Source organism: Haliotis rufescens, unplaced genomic scaffold (assembly GCF_023055435.1).
Source record: "Haliotis rufescens isolate VD_foot unplaced genomic scaffold, xgHalRufe1.0.p SCAF_3, whole genome shotgun sequence".
NCBI classification, from domain to species: Eukaryota; Metazoa; Mollusca; class Gastropoda; order Lepetellida; family Haliotidae; genus Haliotis; species Haliotis rufescens.
Genome location: NW_025964001.1, coordinates 40,987,494 through 41,008,405, shown reverse-complemented (window position 1 = coordinate 41,008,405; position 20,912 = coordinate 40,987,494). Strand labels below are relative to the sequence as shown.

Genomic DNA, 20,912 nt, shown 5'->3' with positions numbered 1-20,912 from the left:
GGTAATCCAGTGTTGCTTGTCAAGGTAATACAGTGTTGACAATGTTGCTGGACAAGGTAATACAGTGTTGCTGGACAAGGTAATACAGTGTTGACAATGTTGCTGGACAAGGTAATACAATGTTGCTGGACAAGGTAATACAGTGTTGACAATGTTGCTGGACAAGGTAATACAGTGTTGACAATGTTGCTGGACAAGGTAATACAGTGTTGACGATGTTTCTGGTCAAGGTAATACAGTATAGACAATGTTCCTGGACAAGGTAATACAGTGTTGACAATTTTGCTGGACAAGGTAATACAGTGTTGACAATGTTCAATGTTTCAGGGTGTGGTATGGGAGCAGTATGTTCAGTCAACCAACGAAACACAGCCTTCTGTGACCGATGTGACTTTGATCATTCAACCTCATCGTGTGGCTCAGTCAGTGGTTACCACGTTTCCACAACAACCGCAACAACCCCAGCAGAGTCATGCAGTACAGCCGTGGACAAGGTGTCGTCCAGCCTTAACCTGACCTACACAGGTACGACCTCGCTGACCCTGTACCCAAAGTATCCTAAAGGGTCTCCTTCAGACACATCATGCACTCATTTATTAATAATAATGCACATATTTATTATTCACCTAGCAACTTCCTTAAACATGCCCTAAGTGCTACATTATTACCCCGGTCAATGGATCATTATCATTCTCAGCTCCCAGGGGAGTATACCATCCAAGCTGCCTGTAAGGCGCTAATTTTTTTTGCTTTTTGAATTCTGTAAATCATGAAATTAATGAGTCACCAAATTAATGCGAGTGTCAACCACTGGCCTAAATACATCTTGAAACTAATGCGAGTAGCCTTGTCTTTAAACTATTACAGCAAGCAATAATACCAAGACTTTGAATTCCATGAGATAGTACAGGGTGATAGCATTTGAGTGAATAATATTGTCACAAACTTAACTTCAACTGTTTGACATGTGATCAAACTATTGCTGTACTGGACATTTTCACAATGTTAGTAAGCATGGTAAGCAGTGTTTTTCTAATGAATATAAAATTATTTGACAAGTGTACCGAGGACAAAGACGCCATCATACATGACTGGCGACTGTCATAACTGATTGCACAACATGTGTAAACAAAGTGACCACACTTGGAACTTGATGAGATTCACAGTTTACATATAGTACTCAGTATGTTATATTGTTTATTGTGAGCTTTGTTGTGTATGTCATTGTTTCTGCCCAAGTGTAGTGTATCGGACATGACAATATACTCCAATGTCTCTGGATAATATTTGTCACTTGAAATTTGAGTTTACAATATTACCAGTGACTAGCTTGACACTCCTGGTCCTGGACCTCATCATTGTCTCTGATCTGTCATCAGTTCATTCAGTCCAAGGACTGATTTGTGATTATGGAGATAAGAAAGATGTCTGGCAAGTCCAGATGAAATGTAGACTTGGTTTACAGACCCACTAAACACTATGAAACACTGATGAAAAAAAGATGTTTAAGAGATTATCTGGGCTAGTAGTGGTACCCTTCAATTGAGACAAATAGATTTTGATTATTTTTTAGCGTGGAGATATAAGTCGATGTATTTTCAGATTTGTGCATCCCTGCTGATATCTTCCATTGCAGTGATGAATACTAATGTTCAACTACTGTTGTTTGTCTCAGACACTGGTCTCTCCCCATACTCTGACTATGAGTACTCCGTGTCCGTGGTGAACAGCGCTGGCAGCAGCAGCAGCAGCTACGTCGGTGTACAGACGCTGCAAGCGGCCCCTGGTGAGGTCAAGGCCCCGGTCACACGGGTCAACCCTGACCAGCTGTACATTATCTATCTCACCTGGGACACTCCAGGAAAACCTAATGGTAAGTGTACATAGCTAGTATGGGCGAGTCTGAACAGGACTTAAGCAACCCATGCTTGCCGTAACAGGTGACTGTGCTTTTCTTAAGAGGCAACTAACGGGATCGGGTGGTGAGGCTTGCTAACTTGGTTGATGCATGTCATCATATCCCATTTGTGTAGATCAATGCTCATGATATGAGTCACTGGTCAAGACTCGATTATTTACAGACCGCCATCATAAGGCTGGAATATTGCTGAGAGAGACTTTAAATAAACAATCAAACAAAAGGTACTTGTGAGATAAACCATTCATTTTTTTGTACAATTCAGTAACAGGAACTCGTTTCAGGAAATGCCATATCCTCTGTCACTATTTACAAGAAGACACTGATTGTCCCTAAAATAGGAATTTGTTTAAATGAAAAATATTTACTACTCAAAAGAACATCCAATTCTTTCATATTACTGCAGTTAATCTATAGCTGCTATAATCATGAGGCACTAGAAGGTTTATTGTCATATTACCATCTCATCCTACCAGGTACCCATTCACTGCTGGGTTCACAGTGCAATATTTTAATTTGTGAATTGTGACCTTGCTGCCCAGTTGTCTCAGGTGCCGCTATTTGCTCTGCACAGTTGTGTCCCTTGGGCATGCAAGGAACCTATCACTGTGGGTTTAAAATCCCAGCTTGCCTCGATTATTTATCTAGGTTTGTCAGCACCATATCTGTGTTCGTGGGTTTCCCTGAAGTGGTAAATGTCTAAGACCTGCATCACATTTGGCTTTCCTCCCACATTAAAGCTGCGATGTCATGATATAACTGGAATACTGTTTAAAGCGGTGTTAAAACCAACTCACTCACTCACACAGGACCACCACATGTAAACCTAAACCTTCTGTTTGGTGGTCTAATGGGTAGAGGGTCTGCCTGGAGAGCAGAAGGCCAGTGTTTCAATCCCTGGTTGCATGATACCAAAAGACTTTAAAAGATGGTACTTGTTGTTACCCTGCCTGGCGTTCGGAATTAAGGAGATAAAACAAGGACTGATTGGCTCAGAGTCAGTATACTGTGTCTGAGTGGGGTATTCATTAGAATGCATGGTATCTCAGTGGGCTAGCACTATGAAACCAGCACTTGTCCAGACTAATTGCATGTGCAATAATCTTGAAATGTGAAGTTAAACTCCATTTAACCTCACCTAAACCCCCTGTTCATGTTCATGTTCATGTCAATACCTACATTAGTGATGTCATTCAACTGTTTCACAGGTGTGATCAGCCGATATATCTTGAAGCGAGATGGTATTGAGCTGTACCGAGGCCTGGATATGAAGTACACAGATAACAACTCCGTACTGCCCTACAAGACGTATTCCTACATCCTCTCCGCCTGCACCCAGGCCGGCTGCACTGACAGCAATGTAGTAAGTAGTTCACTGTCAGTCTTAGCAAATTTTCGCTTTCCGTTATCCCCATGTTATGGGTTTTCGGACGCTTAAGCATTCATAATTGTCTCATTAATCACATGAACAACTATAAAACATCTCACTCACTTATAAAGATGACTTTATCTTAAAAACAGGCCATCATCTAAGTATTTACAATGTCTGTGGGATGCCACACCCCTTGTTATTGGGCGAGTAATGGCAATAAACATGCCCGTCCGAAAAGTATAATGTCCGAAAACCTATGATCTGACGATACTACTGGTAAATGCAACAACAGGGTTTTGGTGATTATACATGGAGGATCTCGCCCTTTTGTCGATAAGAGTTAAAACTCAAAGGCTTGCAGAGGAGTTTTAAACCCTTTTCGGCAAGTGATGATGTATTTGATGTCAGAAGAGACGAGGGTGAGATTCTATTCATCATCCAACTTTTACAGTTTGTAAAAAGTTCAGGCGTTTGCTCTTGGAGGGGAGAAGGGATGCTTCATTTAGAAAAGTGTCATGTTGCGGCCTTTAGATGACAAACTCTTATGACTTAGGAGAAACCTGTTTCATATACATGTTTTATTTTCCATTCACGGGCCTGCCGCCCCTACTGAAAAGCAGCTGAAAAAAATATAAATTAACAAAATAAAAACATTTTTGTTGTCTCTCGCTAGTAATATAGATCCTCTTATACAATATAAGATGTTATATGTCACTATGTCACTATGTCACTATGTCACTATCAGTGATTCAAGAAGCCAGCTGCAGTTTTAATTCCATGGCAGAATGAGGTTCATATGAATAAATAAATGATTGACATAGCTATTTATTTGTAATTCTGTTTCGACCTTGAGTGGAAAAGCTGGAATAAATCATGATGAAACATAAACTTAAAAAAGTGAGCCTAAAGGATATGTGCTGGAGACGTTTTACTAATGAATTTTGTACTCCCTCCTCGGCAGACACTCCCTACTTTTGAACCATACTGATAACAGCACCCACTCTCTCAACTGAATCTGGTGGATATTTACATACACTGAGGGATTAAATTGTATTGTGTGTATCAAGGGTTATATCGAGAATGAGTACCATTTTCTGTTTGTCTGTGAGGTATATACCGATCTCTGTCGACAATATATCCCCCAGCAAATATTTTATGTATCCGACTTTAATGACGAAAATATTCTATGTCTTCTAAACAAGAGTCGGGAAACAGAAGTTTAGCATGCTACATATTTCATGCAATGGAGCTGTCAGCAATTGCTTCTTGGTAACCACAACGTTCTTCAATTTAAACTATTTATTTTTATCATATCTCATCTGCATCATTCCAGTAGGGGGCACGGGTGGCCCAGTCATCTAAGGCCCTGCGATTCGCTGTGCAGAGTTGCGTCCCTTGGGCACGCCAGAAATTTATGATTGTGGGTTTGAATGCCCGTTCGCCCCGATTATGTTTCTAGGTTTGTCAGCATCATACCTGTGCTCGTGGGTTTCACCGAAGTGGTAAACGTCTGAGGCCTGCATCATTTCGGGCTTTCCTACCACATTAAGCTGACATGCCATGATATAACTGGAATACTGTTTAAAGCGGCGTTATACCCAACTCACTCACTCATTCCTGTAACCATTTTTGACAAAAAATTGAATTGTGACCCAAATATTGTACCAAGGGCCAGTGGCCCTCTCAAGTCCTGAAATAAAGAATTCACCAGCCAAATTAATTTTAGAACACTCCCTATATTTTTACATTTCCAACACCTCCTTCTGATTCTCACACCCATGGAGATAGCATGGACAATCTGTGTGTAAATGCTTCCTGTTTACAGGTGCAAGTGGCCACAGCACAAGCTGCCCCTGAGGACGTCCTCCCCCCGACTATGATCGTCGAGGGCCCCACCGTCCTGCGTATCCAGTGGCAACCTCCAGGCAAACCAAATGGTGTTGTCACCATGTACAGAGTTATCTTCCCAGATCTGGACAGAGGCTACAATCAGTCAGTGTCCGATAGGGATCTCACAGTCACAAGTAAGGACAACACGCAATACCACTCTTGTCTCTTCAGGGTGCCCACATTCTCATGGTCATGTCAAATGACGAGGTAGAATCGCCAAAATTTAAAAAATAAAACAATTATATATCAAAAGAATTTAGGGACTTTTTGTTTTTGTTGTTGATTTTTTTTGGTGGGGTGTGGAATGATAAAGCATGATAAAGTGTTACATAAAAATGTTAGCGAAATATGAGCAATCCCTAAGGACCACCCATCCCTCCCAACCCCTATGATAAATTACCTATCCCCTACCTTGCAATTTTGGTTTTATTTATGTTTCCCCAAACCAAAAAAGAAATGGCCTTACCCACTGCTGGACTACTGGCTATATATAAACATTGGATTGACAGTGTTATATCATGGCGTGGCACCGTGATGGCCAAAGTGATGTATGTCTGGGACATCTGCCCTGTTGGTTGACTGTTGTGGCGCTGAAAAATCAAGAAACATTATCAGGGTGAATTCAGTATTCAAAGCCATCGTTGGATTCCAGCTTGACGAGGGGCGGTCGGGTAGCCTAGTGGTTAAAGCGTTCGCTCGTCACGCCGAAGACCCGGGTTCGATTCCCGACATGGGTACAGTGTGTGAAGCCCATTTCTGGTGTCCCCCTGCCGTGATATTGCTGGAATATTGCTAAAAGCGGCGTAAAACCATACTCGCTCGCTCGCTCCAGCTTGTCGATGCACCTCAACAGAGTGAATTATTGCACTTTAGACAACTGATAGTGCCCTCCCCCGAATCCCGAAATCCATCTATTTTTTACTCCAAGTCTCATTGTTCACCTCCTGAATCCTGAATATTATTGAGAAAAGTGTGTGATTTATTAAAATGTTGAATCCTTATACCACATACTTTTTTGGTTGTGTTCCATACACCACACTGCTAAGTCCCAAATATCCACTCTAAAGACCCCCAAATGTTGCATAACAAAAGGGGGTCAGCAGCCTCACAACTTGGCCACTTGACCCACACATAAGAGAAAATGTTTAAGTGCACGTTGGTGGCTGTGATTTTGTCACTATTGAACCAAGAAACAAACAAGTTACTTGTCTATACACACTAAGAGACAATCAGGTTTTCAGGTGTGTTTTGTTTTGTTTCCCCCAGATCTGACACCATATACAGCATACACAGCAGTCCTTGAGGTTTGTTCCCAGGCAGGGTGCACACAGAGCCAAAATGTTACCGTGACAACAGACGAGGCAGCTCCTGAAGGTTTGACACTGTGACATCACAGATCTTCTTATGACCTTACACTGTCTGAAAGTGTGCTTTGATTTAAAGAAAGTTTAGACATTTTCAGTTTACTTATGATTGAGTTTGGTTTCTAGCACAAAACATGTGGTATAAGTTAGGTTTCCACAATGTCCATCTTCTGGTATCCATTTGTCATCATTTATTTACAAAATAATTAAGAAATTGAATGTAATAGACCATTAATAATTGGTCTGTATAGAAAAGACATCTATTAATCAAAATAATAAGGTCATTCTTTCTGTATCAGGTGATCTGTGATGAAATATATACATTTTTAAGTATCAGAAAATATGTCAATCCAATTTTTTTTTCTTTTAAAAAACCCGACAAAAACAAAAGACCAAAATGTCTTATATTCCAGGTGTGGATCCTCCAAAGGTTGTGATCATAGACTCTACAACAGTGCAACTCTATTGGAAACCTCCAACTACCCTGAACGGAGTTCTCCTAGGCTACAAGATCACCCGCATTGGACTATCTGGTGTCATCATCATATACAACGGCCTGAACCTCAGCGTTGCAGACACCAACCTAACATCAAGTGGAGTCTACTCCTACACCGTAGCTGCTCGCACTAGCGCCGGAGAAACAACCAGCACAAACATTGCTGTCATCATTCCCCAGAGAACCCCCCTCAACATCCCCCCTCCTCAGAGAGTGAGGGTGCTTGGTTCCGAGGAGATCTCCGTGTCGTGGGACCCTGTGATATCTTCCCAAGGGATCATTGACCAGTACAAGGTTCTGCTCAATGTAGGTCAGAGCACGGAGGTGGAGGTGGGGGTCGGGACGCAGACAACCATCATTGTGTCCAACCTCACACCATACACACAGTATGAGGTGCGTCTTCAGGCCTGTCTGGAGAATGTGCAGAATGGCTGTGGTACAAGCCCCGGTGTGACTGTCACCACTGAGGAAGCACCACCCTTGAATCAGAAACCTCCATTGTTGGTTGCCCGTTCATCTGACGCTATCCTCATCTCATGGGCAGAACCTGGGAATCCAAATGGCCAGATCACAATGTACAGAATTTACCAGAGAAAGTATGGAAACCCCACGGAAATCCTCATTAACCAGGTTGATGGATCCACTCGAACATTCACTCATTCAGGAACAGATTTAACACCATACACTGTGTATGAATACAGGATAAAGGCTCTCAATGCACAAGGTGAGAGCTTGAGTGACTGGGCTCGGGTCAGAACCCTGGAAGCACCTCCAGAGGAGCTAAGCGCTCCTTTTGTATTAACAACTGGCCCTTACGGCTTCTCCCTTCAGTGGACTCCTCCTTCCAAACCTAATGGTGTCATCACCATGTATAAGATATTATACAAAGGTGTGTCTGCAGACCCGACAGTCCAGAGCCCAACCAACACACTCATAGTGGAAGCTACCAAGACATCGACATCCATCAGCGGGCTCCAACCATACACCAACTATGAAATAAGACTTCAAGCTGTCAACAAAGCCGGTAGTGTAACCAGTGGAACAGCACCAGTAAAAACTGCACAGACGTCACCTTCAGGATTAAGCGTGTTCCGGGTTGAGAAGATTATCAGTGGACAAGCTGCCATTCTCAGGTGGGACATGCCAACCAAGCCAAATGGCATGGTCACCAACTTCCGCATCTATGAAGTGGGATCCGATGTTGCCATATACCAAGGGTTGAACAGAGAGTTTGAGTTCCGTCGACTCCTACCTTACACCGACTACTTGGTCCAACTAGAAGCATGTACTGTGGTAGGGTGTACTCTAGGTCAGAAGCAGACCTTCACCACCGCCGAAGTAGCTCCAGCCAGCCAGCCACCTCCATCACCAACCTTCACCAACTCCACCCACGTGCTCATATCATGGAAACCAGCGGCCAATCCCAATGGCAAGATTTCTTCTTACCAAGTTCTGAGACGTACCAATACCCCGACAGTTTCTCGTAGGAAGCGTGCTGTGAGTGACCCAACGGTCATCTACATGACCACAGATACCAACAAGCCAGAGTATCAGTACATGGACTTGGACGTCCAGCCCTACACCCAGTATCAGTACATGGTAAGGACCAGCAATTCCAAGGGTTCCGTGGACTCACCCTGGCAGACAGTGTCCACCGAACAGGCTGCTCCACAAGGAGTGGCTGCACCTACTGTAGGACATGTAGAGAATGATGTCAACTCTCTACAGGTAAATTGGACTGCACCAATCAGTCCAAACGGTGTCATGCAAAGTTATCAGATACAGAGAAACAGCAGTGTTCCGCTCAGCTTCCCAGCAGCTGCATCCTTCAGCCATGTCGACAGTGGGCTGGAGGCCTACACATGGTACTCCTACACAGTGATTGCATGTTCAGGGGGAGGGTGTACCACAAGTGATGCTACAGTCATCCGGACGAAGGAGGCAGCTCCATTGCAGGTTCTGCCACCACAGCTGGCACCAATGGGTTCCACTACATTAAGGGCAATCTGGCAGATGCCCCAGATTACCAATGGGGAGGTCAGCAGGTACGAGCTGCTCATGGATGGTGTGTCTGTTTATCAGGGATTAGCTATGGAGTTTGTCATAGGGCAGCTGATTCCTTATCAAGAGTACAAGTTCGTCCTTAAAGCCTGCACTAGTGGTGGATGTTCACAAAGTACTGAAGTCTCCGGTAGACCAAATGATGCCCCTCCGGTTGGCATGGAAGCACCCATCTTGAGAGTCATGAGTTCCACATCAATAGAAGTGTCCTGGAGCCAACCCACCAATTCCAATGGCATCATCACATCATATGATGTCAAAAGAGAAGGCAGGCTTATTTTCACAGACAGTCTTGTGACGGGAGCCTTACGAACAACCTACACAGATTACAGCTTGGCGCCAGGGACGGAGTACACTTACATCGTCATTGCTCGTAACCGCAAGGGAAATGTGGAAAGTCCTGCTGCAAAGGCAAAGACGTACTCCTCCTCACCCACGGGTCTCAGTCCCCCAACCCTCCTTCCCATCTCCCCATCCTCTATACAAGCCACTTGGCAGCCCCCAATCAACCCCAATGGGGCTATCATTAGCTACAAGCTGTACACAGGCAATGATAAGGTGTACGAAGGGGGACCCAACCAGCTGACCTACACCATCCCCAACCTCCTCTTCTACACGGAGTACACGGTCCGTGTCGAGGCATGCACACAGCGAGGGTGTGAGCTCAGTACAGGCGTGACTGAGAGGACCATGGAGGCTATACCAGAGGAACAGGCAGTACCAACATTGCTGGCACTGGCCAATGAACAGAGAGCTCACAGTGGGGTCCTTGTCACTTGGATACCACCAACGAAGCCAAACGGGGTGATAACAAGATACGAAGTGCTGAGACGTCGTGTTGTCACTGAGACTGCAGGTGAGTTTGCGTATACTTGAGACCCATGAAGATCCAGGGTAGAATCTTCAGTCTTCACCAACCCATGCTTGCCGTAAAAAGCAACAATGCTTGTAAAAGGCGACTAACAGGATCTGGTGGTCAGGCTCGCTGACTTGGTTGGTGCATTTCATCATATTACAATAGACTAGATCAATGCCCATGACGTCAGTCACTGGATTGTCTGGTCCAGACTCGATTATCTACAGACCGCCGTCATATAGCTGGAAAATTGCTGAGTGCAGCGTTATACAACTAACAAACAGCATTTACATGAAATATTATCTGTCCAATCATATATGATTTTGCATAAATTCTTGTCTTCCAAAATATTGTTCATTTGTAAGCCCCAGTCAGTGCTGTTTTGGGGGCAGGGGTAAGTTTTGACATTTTTAATATTATGGTTGCTTTGAACAATTTGCCCCAATTCGTATTCTACATACCAGGCCAGGTTTATGATACCTGACCTGATAATGTTCCATGTGTGATCCATCCTCTCTCAACCGCCTCTGTGGTCTAGTGGTAGGGCACCCACCTGGTGAGGAAGGTCCGGGGGTCAAAAGATGGTTTGTTGTTATCCTGCCTGGCGTTAAACAAGGACTGGAGTCAGTATACTGTGTCTGAGTGGGATATTCATATTAAACTGCAGCAAGGTGTGTCAGTGGGCTAGCACTATAAAATCGGCATCAGTCCGGACAAGTCTGCATGCAACATTAAACCCAATTTCACCTGATATCACCTCATCTAACCTCTCCTCTCCTCTCTCCAGGCACGGTGTACGGGAATGTTGTGACTGTGTACAACAACACAGAGCTCCGGATGACAGACTCGGACCCACAGTTGAAGCCTTTCGCCTCCTACCAGTACAGGGTCACCTCCTTCAACAGTGTAGGTGGCGCTGGCAGCATGTGGGCACTCGTTGTCACCAAGGAGGCCCCGCCCACCTTTGTGGCTCCTCCTACAGTAGATGTGAGTACCAGTGTATACTTAAAAGAGAAACTACTTCTCCTTGGGATTACTTGAGATTGTAAACCCTGACAGGACGGAATATACCAAGGAGGCCATAGGTCCCCGAGGTATGTACCCACATATAAGGGTTTGCACCCTGTTTATTGGTCTTTACAGGAATTTTTATGTTGTTTTCTATAAGATTAGGTTGTTTAAAGCTGTCATTCAAATTAGGGCTGGGACTGGTAACTCGGGTACTCGGGTCAGGTGGTTCCTGAGTAGGACCCGGATACCAACAGGACTACCCGGACCTGTGGTTAGTCACGTGATATATTGTTAAATGGCAAAAATGATCTAAAACTTCCACAGTTACATTACAAGTGACGAATGTTGGCATTTCTTTTCTGACTATGCACACATTCCTTCTGACTTTACATGTTTGAATAGAGATAAAACTTCTGTCAACTTCAGTGCATGCATGACCAGATCGTTTGATACGAGTATCTAAATACATTTTGCCAGGGCTACGGTCAAACTATTCCCAATCAGACATTTGTGCCTATCTCTTGAGACCTACAGTAGGTACCAGGGTAGGGTCGCATAATAGGGCAGTGGGTACCTGGGTAGTAAATTTGGACTCGTCCCAGCCCTAATTCAAATGATAACCTAATGTAGAGTGGAACATTCCAGTAAGTCTCCATTCCTTATAAATAATGGAGCATGGATTGAGGCCAATTCTGTTTAAGGAATGGAGAGTTACGAGGATATTCCCCAACTTAATACACATCCCTACTCTTACACTTTGACAAAGTATTCTAAAGAGCATTCTAAAGAGCAGCTCGCTACGGAGCATGTGAAACATCCGCAGAGCACACAATCAACTGTCCATTCCGGAAAAATAATGGATACTGCAGAATGACATCACAGATGTGTTATAAACATTGATATCAGGCTGTAACTGCTGACATTGCTGTTGCAGGGCACCACTGCCACCACGATCACAGTCACCATAACAGTACCACTGCAGCCTAACGGAGACATCCGGGAGTACAGCATTCTGGTTAATCGCACTGTCGTAAGAGGACTTTCCTTACACTATAGACTTTATACTCTAATTCTTGGGCCAGATTATCACTCATCTTTACATTTTCCGGCATTTTTCACACTTCACATGTCTTAACTTGATATTAATTCATTTTTCCATTAGAGTCTTTTAATTCGAAATATATTTTAAGACCTTACAACTTTTTTGTCCAGATAGAATATTTAATGATACTTTGGCCTAATATTAGCACTATAATGGGTATCTAGATAATTGTATGATCCAAGGGATTTTGAGTTTACAAGGTTACGTTGTTTTGAAAACTTGAAGAGAGAGTGTTTTATTTGTGAATTGATGAATTGATCAAACCTTCAGTTACTAGGCTGCATGGCAGTGATATGTTCAACTTTGTTGGTCAATTTATTTCAATAGGCGAAATAGGTAGCAGGCAGAAAAGCAAGTTTAACAGTTGGTTTCAGATCAATGAAAAAAATTGAATTCCTTTGATCTACTCTGCTTTAGAAATTTTGAGTTTTAGAGAAAGTGAAAATTTCACGAAAATGATTTTAACTATTCAGGCGTCTTCAGGAGTGACTCTACAGCAGACGGCCGGGATCGCCCGACCTCTGTCGCCCTTCACGACCTACTTGGTGCAAGTGCGCGCTTGTACAAGTGGCGGCTGTACAGACAGTGCAGGGGTCAAGGTCATCACAACAACAGCAAAGCCAAGTGGCCTGGCCGCGGTGGTGGTGGCCGGGAAAACCAGCACCAGTGTCACCCTCAACTGGGAGCCGCCCCAGAAGCCAAATGGCCACATACAGAGGTGAGTACAACCACAGGGATCTATGCAGACATGCTCCAACGTCAATAGTCGATGTTTCGTCAGGCGGTGTGCAGACTTCCCTTGATCAGACATGACATCATATTGTGACATACCAAACAATACTCTCTTTCGCTTTTACCCTCATCATGAGAAATTGTTGACGTTTCAGATACCTGCTATACCAGCGGACAGCATGTCCCCGGACAGACCAACCGTTCCCACAGAGCTGTCTCACGGGGGATGTAGGGGAGGTGTACGCTGGACTGGACCTGTTTGCCTCCTCCCGGGGGCTCTCCCCCTACACCAACTATCAGTTCCAGATCCAGGCGGAGAACGAGGCAGGAGGGGTGGACTTTCCACAGTGGGTCTCCACCATCACAGAACCAGCAAGTAGGTGGCAGTATCAGAAGCATGGCAATGAAATCTGTCCTCTGTAAAGTTGGCCCTTGTTGTAGATTTAAGGGGCAGTGACAGAAGTGTCAACTTTGGTCAGAATAAGTTATACTACTTGGTAATTCCAACCTTCTTTACATATGCAGCATGTCATATGGCTGATGTAAATCGGTTGTGAAAGTGTTATGTCTTATAAAAACATGCTATAATGTACTAATGTACTTATCGTTGTTTGTGAGTCAAGATAAGCTGAGTACCAGAATATAGACAGTGGTTACGCACACACTTGTTTATAGCCTGGATTGTAGTATATATTTGATAACTACCCGGTATATAAACACCGGTAGTTTGTGTTTTAAGACGATGCCAAACTTCTTTCAGTATGCCAGATGCGGAGCCGTGTTTAATTTGTATTCTGGATGCTGTAGTGCAGTACATTGGATGCCTTAAACCCCCACCCTGACTATAAATAACGTGCAAGGTGGCGGTGTTTCAGTTACAAACAGTGACTGACAATGTAAACACAACCAAATTTCAGGAGAAGCATTTTGAAAACCGTACATAAACGAGATCACCATTGACCGTCAAACTTTGTATCAACTGACAAACCTTGGATACCACACATGGCTCCATGTCTAGATATTATTCAATAAATTTTCTGTAATGTTATCATAAAAAAATTTAATTGGAAATATTTGGCGTCTGCACCAATCACAGTGGGAGGAGCTTATATAGGGTTGCGCTATAAATAGCATACCACATGGTCATGTGTACATGTGACACATTCGATGCACTTGTGGTCAAAGTGTATTCTGGCATAAATATTTATGACAGAACAGCAGCACAGCAATAGTTTCAGTTAATGTGACAGTACTGATACATAAATACGAAAATGATGTTAGTTACATAAGTATTAGCGACAAGATTCTTTCAGTTCAATCCGAAAATTGTACAATATTTGATTGCTGGAAAACATTCATCTGTTTTACTTGCAAAGAGTGACAAATGAATCAACTATTTAGCCCTAAGCTTCTACGCACACATGGTCAGGTCTTCTATGTGAAACTCTCGGTCTAATTTACTTGTACCAGCTGTGTACACTGATATGACTCAAGTGTTCTTGAATTGGATGCTAAGTTTTGTCTGTTAAATGAAATATTTCATTATTAACTGTTTTTATATAGAATCAACTTGAGATTCAATGACAAATTTATATCTTTGGAAATCTTAATTTGTTGCAAATATGGGGATTCACCTCAATAAAGTGAATGAGTCAGGTTTATTAACACTTTCAACAGTATTAAAGTTGTATCATAGGGTTTCAGCTTTCGGGTGGAGAAAAACCTGATATGATGGAGGTCTTAGAGGTTTACTGCTTCAGTGAAACCTGCACATAAGTTTAAAGGCCTGGGATCATAATCAATGGGAATCTAGGATTCCCACCCACAAGAACATGATCCTGGCATGCTTAGGACCTCAACACCGTAAATTGCAACCCCTCAGACGAGTAGCCCTCCCATGACTCCCACGCTGTAAGACTTGGTGGTATTGTGTTGCAGTCCCAGTGTACGTGGCTTTTCCCCGGCTGTCTACCAATGACACCAGAGCAGTGGTTGATTGGACGGGAAGCTTCCAGCTCAACAGTCGCCTGAGGGAGTACATTGTGATGGCTGACGGGAAGGTAGTGTTCCGCGGAATCAGCACGAGCCACGGTGTAGAGAGGGACACCAAGGCACAAGGTACGAGGATAATGCTTGAAGTTTAGTTCACGAAAACTGTAAGATTATCTGCTGCGGTGTCTTCTGGATGAATAAACTCCATTTGTTGATCAAGTGACAAAGGATATGCTAAAGGACAAAATAGCTACTGTCAAACTCATGGTTGAGTATATCAAATAATAATAATGACTTTTTCAATATAATTACAACGTTTTTCATCTTATATTATTGAATATCTGCGAGTACCGGCACATGTCTTGCAGTCCGACTTTGCAGTGTTTTTTTCCTTTTCACTTCCTGGTTCGGCTTATCTGCGGATCATATAATTTTCTTTCATATTTCAATGGTCAAGTTAACACCTTGGCTTATCCGCTGTCATATACGGTATACCGAGTCTACATCCCCCGTTTACCAGCTGGCTACTGACAGAGAATAGTCAAGCAGTGCAGACAAGTTGCAGAGCCTCTAGCCGCGTATTCCCACATCTGCTACAGACAGGAGGCTATGTTATCATTAGCATCACTTAAAATCACTGGAGGTCTCACAAACCGGCATATGGACTATTCCTGCTATGTGATAATGGGCTAAAACAAGGAAGGGTTTTGTTGTACCTCTCTATAGACCTAATTTACTTCAAAGAAAAAAGTCTTTTGCAATTTAAAGTTCCAGTAGAAAATGCCCTGACACATGTACAACAGTGAGATATTGTACAGCCATCTGAAAACTCCACAGTATTTTGTACATATACACTGCCAGGCAAAAGAAAGTTTCCACTTGAAAATTTGATTTGACCCAAAAATTACAAACTTTATCAAACTATTACTAGGCTCACTGAAACACTCCAAAGGTGAGGTCCATAACACAGCTATGATACCCATATCAAATACATCATCATCGAATAACCATTTCTTATTTGTTTCATTTTTAGCCACCATCAAACATGGGTGTATACTTTCTTTTGCCCGGCAGTTTTCAAGGACATGTGTATTTTGGAGTGGGGATTGTGTATGGTCAGTCTGTATAAATAATATTGTTCCTACGTATTCTTTACCATTGAAATTATACCATGTATTAAAACTAACACCTAGGGCTTAGATTCAATAGGCCAACTAGTCCTTACTATTTTTTTTCAGCTCCTAACAACCTGGACAAGTTCAGATTTAAAATTTTGGAACATGTTTATTGATTGACCTTACACACATGATAAAATTTTCTTTCTAAATTAACAGGATTCAAAATTCAGTATTCCTGACAAATTTCTATTATTCTGAATCTCTGGGAGGATGAATGGGGTGGTGTTTGCTTGTGTCACATAGACTGTCTCTGTGCCTGTTTCAGTGATCACCTTCGTCATCCAGGCCGTGACGGAGACGGGACAAGCTGAGTCTCCCAATGTTGTGTTTGATCCCAGCGCCATAGGAAATGTTGGTAAGTCACCATCTTGTGTTGTAGGGCACAATCTTGTGTTGTAGGAAATGTTAGTAGGTCACCATCTTGTGTGGTAGGTCACAATCTTGTGTTGGGTGTAATGTTAGTTGGTCACCATCTTGTGTGGTAGGTCACCATCTTGTGTTGTGGGTAATGTAGGTAGGTCACCATCTTGTGTGATAGGTCACCATCTTGTGTTGGGGGTAATGTTAGTAGGTCACCATCTTGTGTTGTAGGTAATGTTGGTAGGTCACCATCTTGTGTTGTAGGTAATGTTAGTTGGTCACCATCTTGTGTGGTAGGTCACCATCTTGTGTTGTAGGTCGCCATCTTGTGTTGTAGGAAATGTTGGTAAGTCACCATCTTATGTTGTAGGGCACAATATTGTGTTGTAGGAAATGTTAGTAGGTCACCATCTTGTGTGGTAGGTCACAATCTTGTGTTGGGTGTAATGTTAGTTGGTCACCATCTTGTGTGGTAGGTCACCATCTTGTGTTGGGGGTAATGTTAGTAGGTCACCATCTTGTGTTGTAGGTAATGTAGGTAGGTCACCATCTTGTGTGATAGGTCACCATCTTGTGTTGGGGGTAATGTTAGTAGGTCACCATCTTGTGTTGTAGGTAATGTTGGTAGGTCACCATCTTGTGATGTAGGAAATGTTGGTAGGTCACCATCTTGTGTTGTAAGAAATGTTGGTAGGTCACCATCTTGTGTTGTAGGTCACCATCTTGTAATGTAGGTAGGTCACCATCTTGTGTTGTAGGAAATGTTGGTAGGTCACCATCTTGTGTTGTAGGTCACCATCTTGTGTGGGGGGTAACGTTAGTAGGTCACCATCTTGTGTTGTAGGTCATCATCTTGTGTTGGGGGTAACGTTAGTGGGTCACCATCTTGTGTTGTAGGTAATGTAGGTAGGTCACCATCTTGTGTGGTAGGTCACCATCTTGTGTTGGGTGAGGTGAGGTGAAATTGGGTTTAACGTCGCGTCCAAGATTATTGCACTTATATAGCGACGTGCATGCACGTGTATGTGTGTGTGTGGCTGCTTGTACTAGTCCGGACTGATGCCGATTTATAGTGCTAGCTCACTGAGATACCATGCCCCAGTTTAACATGAATACCCCACTCAGACACAGTATACTGACTCCGAGCCGACCAGTCCTTGTTTTAGACCCTTAATGCCGAGCGCCAGACAGGGTAACAATCTTGTGTTGGGGGTAACATTAGTAGGTCACCATCTTGTGTTGTAGGTAATGTAGGTAGGTCACCATCTTGTGTGGTAGGTCACCATCTTGTGTTGGGGGTAATGTTGGTAGGTCACCATCTTGTGTTGTAGGAAATGTTAGGTAGGTCACCATCTTGTGCTATTGATTGGAAGGAAGGTTCAGAGATTTTTGATGCTAATGTACTGAATATAATGACCCACACCTAATGCTCATCATATTTTGTTCACTTTTTTCATGACACTCCCTGAAAAGATAAAGTACAAAAGCACTCAATATTTTATTATAAAATGTCTGTTTTTTCATGGCCCTTCCTAAATACGTATTTTTGGGGTTTTTTACCCTCCCCTAAAGATATGTAATTTATTTATGCACTGTTTATATATCACAGCCAACTAAAATATATGAAATGTCCATAATCATATTTAAGACTATAGTTTCCAAATGCTTCAACATGGCCTGACCACTGTCCTTCAGGCACCACTGCACCGCCCGTCCCCACCAAGACTGACAAGGTCGTTACCGACCTACCGTTCTACCAGGAGATCTGGTTCATCATCATCATGGTCTTCCTGGGACTCTTCCTCATCTTCCTCGTCGTCTTCATCTGCGTGAAGTCATTCGGAGGTCGTAAGGCTTACGTGAGAGAGAGGGCGCCACTTCACAGCCGAGTCCAGAAGCCACTGACGACACGGCCGTACTACATCGATGCCTCAAATGGCAGTGTCATAGAATCGGTGAGTTATATAATTATATAGTCTCTATTATAAACCATGTCAAGGTCTTTTGAAAGGACTCATATATCCTACCCTCCAAGACTGTTCTGAAACTGCATCAAGGACTTGCCATTGATAGATTATAAAGTGAGGTAAATTCAAAATTTTAACACAGCAACAGTTAAAGTGGGTGGTCTGGCGAGTGAGAAAGTCATGAAACAAAATATTGATTGGCCTTAGTCAAAGAATAATTTTTTTTCTCTAAAATAACATGACTCAATATTTGTGCCTGATAAATTCCATTATCCTGTATTTGTGTGTGGATGAATGGGATGGTGTTTGCGTGTGTCGCAGAGTTTGCTAGACTGTCTCTGTGCCTGTTTCAGTGATCACCTAAAATATTGAAATTGGGCAAGGTTTGAGAAACATTAGTTGTTTGGTGTCCTGGCAATTTTGTCCCAAAGATATATGTTTTAAGGGGCAATTATTTCATATTTCTTAGTTCCTTATATTTCTGAAGCAATTGGGCACCAAAAATGTTCCTCAAAGGAATTATTGTTAATATTCCTTAAGGAAGAAAATTTATGGATGTCAACTTCTTTATTATGAGGAAGACAACATTTCGGAGTACATGCTTACTCCTTCATCAGGTGATGTACTCCGAAACATTGTGTTCCTCATAATAAAGAAGTTGATATCCATAAATTCTCTTCCTTATGTGTATCTCTTCTAAATGCCTTTCAACATGTTCAAAGACCTAATATTCCTGAGTTCCAGACATGGCAGACACTCCATCCATTGGCAGGATACAATTCCACATAATTGCACCACTGTGTTCATCCATTCCATCATCATGTCACTCACCATGCTGTCTCGGACATAATGTTTTCAAGAGTGTTTTATATTTACAGGACTTTCAAGTCCGTGCCCCAAGTCGAACCCAGAATGTAGCATCTTACCAGGGCCCAGACATGGGTGTCATCAACCCCGCTTTCCTTCATCCCACAAACGAGCGCTACTCCTTCGACAAACTCTCCCGCTCCTCCAAAACAGAAGAAGATGAGGATGCATACTGGGACAAGAACTTCGATAGTGGATGGGTACGTGTGATGTATGAGTTGTGAATCAGGTCATGATGCTTGTCCTTGAGGGATAGATAGGCCACAGGGTATCCACAGATCAGGGCATATAGAGTGTTTGTTTGTTGGTTTGTTGTACAACACCACACTCCGCAATATTCCAGCTATATGACGGCGGTCTGTAAATAATCGAGTCTGTACCAGACAATCCAGTGATTGATATCCTGAGCATCGATCTATGCAATTGGGATACAATGACATGCATCAACCAAGTCAGCGACCCGGACCAGGCGATCCTGATAGTCGCCTCTTCCGACAAGCATGGGTTGCTGAAGACCTGTTCTACCATGTATCTTCACGGTTTTGAAGACTCAATGAGCTGTATGTGTCTGTCTCAAGATTAATGTATGCAGCAAGCATATTAGACATACATTTTGTCATTGTCACTACAAGGCAATGTCAACGGTCACAAATTACATGATAACAAAGAAGAAACTATTTTTGTTCAGACATAAAAAAATAATTTTTGTTCAGACATAAAACTGGTATTTATAGTAAGGTCAATGATTATTATTTGATAATAACCAACTTTCCTTGCGTGATTGTGAGTTTAATGGAAAATAATTGTGAAAAAACAGGTGACAAAATTATGGTTGACGGACTATAAACGAGCTCCCGTGTAATACAATTTCATGAAACGAGTGAATAGTTGTGGTATCTGATGAGTTAAAGCGATATTATCATGATAAACCTATGATGTAATTTGTTAAATTTTGGTGCGAGAATCACCAGCAAAACAATGCCATGTGCGTCAGCCTAACAACAGGGTTGCTGGAGTCATCGATTGTGCATGAACTCTATCATCTCTACACGCAATGTCATTGAATAAGCCAAGCAATGTTGAGAGTTTTCAATACTTGTTAGTAAAACTAGTTCCAGCAGTACAGAAGCACTCGCTTTGGTATTAAACACTGTGCTATATCAGCTTATTGTTATTCAACAGTGGTATCTTTAATCACACTCTGTCACAGTGGTGTCTCAGCATAACACCACTGCCACAGGCTAATTTGCATATCACGTGACCGGACTTTTCTCTTGTTTGTAAACAAACGCGCTTTTTCAGAAATCAGTATAGAACGGACTAATGCAAGTATTTGGTATATGCTTTAGATATTGTTTTGCATAATTATATAGATATGCTACCACAACTGCGACAGTGAGTTGCATGACAATATATATTTATACATCAAAGTGACCGTATCGCTAGCTCTCCGTAAGGCTTTGATGACAGCACGTGGAGCCGTACCACCAATGTAAACAAAGGATAACTACGCAAAAACAAGTAGATTTTCACGTTTTAGGATACTTTCTTAATGAACCGTAACCATTCTTTGACATTTTTTTATAAAAATGTGTAGACTTGTCAAACATGAAACGGATGAAAGCATATGCAATATCTTGAATGGACTGTGAAAGATGTGACGAATCATCACATTACGCTGGCCTGTGGCAGAGGTACTATGCTGGCTGGCTGCCGGCCTCGAGGAACTCTGGGTAGGAGAGTGAT

At 42.7% G+C, this 20,912-nt stretch overlaps 1 protein-coding gene across 1 annotated transcript in view; it reads left to right on the top strand.

Moving 5' to 3' along the window:
* The window catches only part of LOC124122931 (usherin-like), a 113,976-nt gene that overhangs the window by 90,780 nt on the left and 2,284 nt on the right, over positions 1-20,912 (top strand). The window contains exons 51-64 of the mRNA XM_048402955.1: positions 328-525; positions 1,676-1,873; positions 3,127-3,281; positions 5,116-5,314; positions 6,447-6,554; positions 6,958-9,957; positions 10,745-10,944; positions 11,903-11,998; positions 12,544-12,788; positions 12,958-13,178; positions 14,741-14,920; positions 16,238-16,327; positions 18,028-18,287; positions 19,178-19,366. Of these exons, the coding sequence (XP_048258912.1) occupies positions 328-525; positions 1,676-1,873; positions 3,127-3,281; positions 5,116-5,314; positions 6,447-6,554; positions 6,958-9,957; positions 10,745-10,944; positions 11,903-11,998; positions 12,544-12,788; positions 12,958-13,178; positions 14,741-14,920; positions 16,238-16,327; positions 18,028-18,287; positions 19,178-19,366 (5,339 nt within the window). The remainder of the gene's footprint in view (positions 1-327; positions 526-1,675; positions 1,874-3,126; positions 3,282-5,115; positions 5,315-6,446; positions 6,555-6,957; positions 9,958-10,744; positions 10,945-11,902; positions 11,999-12,543; positions 12,789-12,957; positions 13,179-14,740; positions 14,921-16,237; positions 16,328-18,027; positions 18,288-19,177; positions 19,367-20,912) is intronic.